The 3,072-nt window shown below is 32.7% G+C and overlaps 1 protein-coding gene across 1 annotated transcript; it reads left to right on the forward strand.

Moving 5' to 3' along the window:
- The first annotated feature begins 613 nt into the window (after nucleotides 1-613).
- Nucleotides 614-2,324, forward strand: LOC130982418 (protein MODIFYING WALL LIGNIN-2-like). Its single transcript, XM_057906420.1, has 3 exons — nucleotides 614-828; nucleotides 950-1,152; nucleotides 1,709-2,324. The coding sequence occupies exons 1-3, from the start codon at nucleotides 730-732 to the stop codon at nucleotides 2,043-2,045; spliced, it is 639 nt and encodes a 212-aa protein (XP_057762403.1). The 5' UTR covers nucleotides 614-729; the 3' UTR covers nucleotides 2,046-2,324.
- The last annotated feature ends 748 nt before the right edge of the window (nucleotides 2,325-3,072 follow it).

The following is a 3,072-nucleotide window of genomic DNA, read 5'->3' on the forward strand; positions in this document are numbered from 1 at the left end:
ATCGGCATTAGGAAGTTGCTTTATCAAGACAGGTGTGTATTTATTAAGTGGCATTCTTATTCCCTCAAATCCTCAATCAACATTGAAGAAAAACGTTGCACGTATAAGTTCTCCAGTAAATCAAATTCAATTAAGTTTAATAATAAAATTTAAATGAATAAATAAAGGTAATAAAAATAATTTTTATTGATGTTAGACTAATTTAATTAGATTAATTGATAAAAAAATTTATATATAATATTTTTTAAAAAATATTAAAATTTATTATTTTTGACCATCAATTAATTATTAATATTTAAAATATAAAATAAAATATATTATTAAATTAAAAAAATAAATTAACAATTAAAATAATAAATTTTAAAAATATTTATCATTTTTACTATTCCAAAAAAAATATTAAAAAATTAACAAATTTTATAATTTATAATTATTAATTAACTATTATTAATATTTTTAATTATATAAAATTATATCTAATAATATAAAATTATTTATTTTTTTATTAATTAAATATTAACTAAATTTTAATAAAAATATTCTCGATATACTTTTTCTATTCTAAATAATAAATACAAACTTCCTCTCTCTGTTAACACTTAGCTTGGTCACAGTCCAAGTCACTATCCACTTTCCCCATCAACTTCCACATCTTCTCATTCTTGTTTATACTTTACTTAACCCCACACAAACACACTCGCACAAAGCCCGCATCCCCAGAAAGGAAGCATGGTGAAGTGGAAGCTTGTGGCGGTTTGCTCCGTCGTCGCCATCTTGGGCCTCTTATCTGCTGCCACTGCTTTCGCTGCTGAGGCTACCAGGATCAGGGTCAGATCCCTCTTTTTCTTTCTCCTTTTTCGTACCATATAGGATCCTAGCTAGGGATTTTTGCTGGCAGGATAGGTTTTGAAGTAATAATAATAAGAGAGGTTTGTTTTTTGCTTTGCAGGCTTCTCAAGTTCAGTTTGTTACTGCTATTCAATGTGAATATCCCCGAACACCAGCTTTGCCACTTGGTTTAACTTCAGTGCTGGCTCTTATCATAGCACAGATAATATTGACTGTTGCAAATGGGTGTTGCTGTTGCAGAAGATCCCCTGCAATCTCAGATGCCAATTGGAGATGTGTAGTTCTCTGCTTTGTTCTCTCATGGTATGCTGATGAATTCACTTTTTAGTTCTTTAACTCTAAGTCTGCTGCTGTCATTGGACTTCTTTTAGGAATCTCTGTAATGTTCTAGAAAATGTTCTGATGTTGTGAATGTGAATGTGAATGAGATACCCAAGCTTAACTTGAATATTAAAAAAATGCATCTTGTTTGTGTATTGTATGTGCTAAAAATGCATGCATAATTGATACTAGTCATGTCAATTAGCAGAAATGATATGTACTTGTGAAGGTATTATTTGATTTGAGTTTTGTAGTTTTTCCCTCTCCATCCTTTCAAGCTTGTAGTGAATCATAAGTGCAATTTGTTCTTCTTTTGTACATCAAAACCCAAGTTTTCTGTACAGTGATAGACTAGGTTTTTCTATAATAGAACCGGATGCTGGCAAGGCATTTGATGGAGATTTGGATCTCACATATGTCCTGAAAACTTAGGAATGTTCCAACTGAGCTGCAAACAAACTTGTTGGGTGCTAAGTTTTGTAAGTTATACTTATGTCGATCAGGTATGCTTATGTGGTTAAAATATCTGTTTCAACAGGTTCACATTCGTTATTGCATTCCTCCTGTTACTGACTGGTGCTGCCCTTAATGATCAACATGGTGAAGAGAGCATGTACTTTGGCAACTACTACTGCTATGTTGTTAAACCCGGTGTATTTTCGGCTGCTGCAATCTTATCCCTTGTAAGTGTTGCATCGGGTATCGCCTATTACCTTACCTTGACAACCGGAAAGAGTGCCGAAAGCCCTTGGGGTAACTCATCATATCCTAATCAAGGTGGTATAGCAATGGGACAACCACAGTTCCCGCCGCAGACCAGTCAAGATCCTGTGTTTGTACACGAGGACACATATGTGAGACGGCAGTTCACATGATTGGTCCAGTACCTTTCATTCTTCACCAAGATCTTCGTGTATATACATGTTAAACTCAGTTTTCTAAGATAAACTTGGCATGGTGAATTAGTTGTTGTGTTCTATATAGGTGGTGTTTTATATGATAGTTGTGTAAGCCTGAATTAGAGGATTAAAGTGTCCAACTAAAACAAAAGTGCTACATGGGGGCATTAATTGTTAGAGCTATCGTTTTTGTGCTGCTTTTTTTCATTCTTGCCATTTTACCATTTACCATTCTCTGCATTAAATTGAACTCCTTGTTGGCTTGTTAAAACAAGAAAGTGATCTTATTAGTCCTAGCCATAAAAACAGAAAACTTAAGAATATAAACATGAAGGTTCTTGATTGCTTAGAGAATGGGAGTTGAATCTATGGTTTTCTTTTAATCTTGATCAATAAGACCGCAAACCAAAAATTGAAACTTCGCTTCTGTTTAGTCTGTGAGTTTGATTATGTAGGAGATAATTTTATTTTGTCTCATAAATAGTGAAAAATAGAATTAGAATAAGGAAGAAGAAGATGCACAGCCATGTATTATCCTAGTTCAGCTGCCTTATGCAATGCAATCTACATCCAGTTTTTATCACAATAATGGTAGAATTTTTTCTATTTTTTCAAGTTTTATATACACCAATTTTCAAGTATTCAACCTAATCCTATCAGGAACAACCCAAACTTCAACATAAGCTTGACTTGGCTACGCAACTTCTTAGACTTTCAACACACTAAGTGCTTACCTAACTTAGTAAGGGATACCTCAGATACAAGATACAAAACAGAAATAAAATCAAAAGAGACAAAAAAATAAATCTTGATTTTTCTATCTAAGTTCTTCTTTTTGCCTTTTCTCTCAATGACTTTTTGTTAATGTCTCACTTGAATGCCTTTTACCACTGAATAGAAACAAAGAAAGATACAACATACAAACAGAATAATTAATGATAAACCATGAAAGAGATGATGTTGAACAGCTCAAATTCTATATATTGAACCCAGATTTTGAACT

This window comes from Arachis stenosperma, chromosome 5 (genome assembly GCF_014773155.1).
Source record: "Arachis stenosperma cultivar V10309 chromosome 5, arast.V10309.gnm1.PFL2, whole genome shotgun sequence".
Lineage (NCBI taxonomy): Eukaryota > Viridiplantae > Streptophyta > Magnoliopsida > Fabales > Fabaceae > Arachis > Arachis stenosperma.

Coding starts and splice junctions, on each gene's coding strand:
- LOC130982418 (XM_057906420.1), top strand. CDS start 730: ATGGTGAAGTGGAAGCTTGTGGCGGTTTGCTCCGTCGTCGCCATCTTG. Junction 829..949: donor CTGAGGCTACCAGGATCAGG/GTCAGATCCCTC, acceptor TTTGCTTTGCAG/GCTTCTCAAGTTCAGTTTGT. Junction 1,153..1,708: donor CTCTGCTTTGTTCTCTCATG/GTATGCTGATGA, acceptor CTGTTTCAACAG/GTTCACATTCGTTATTGCAT.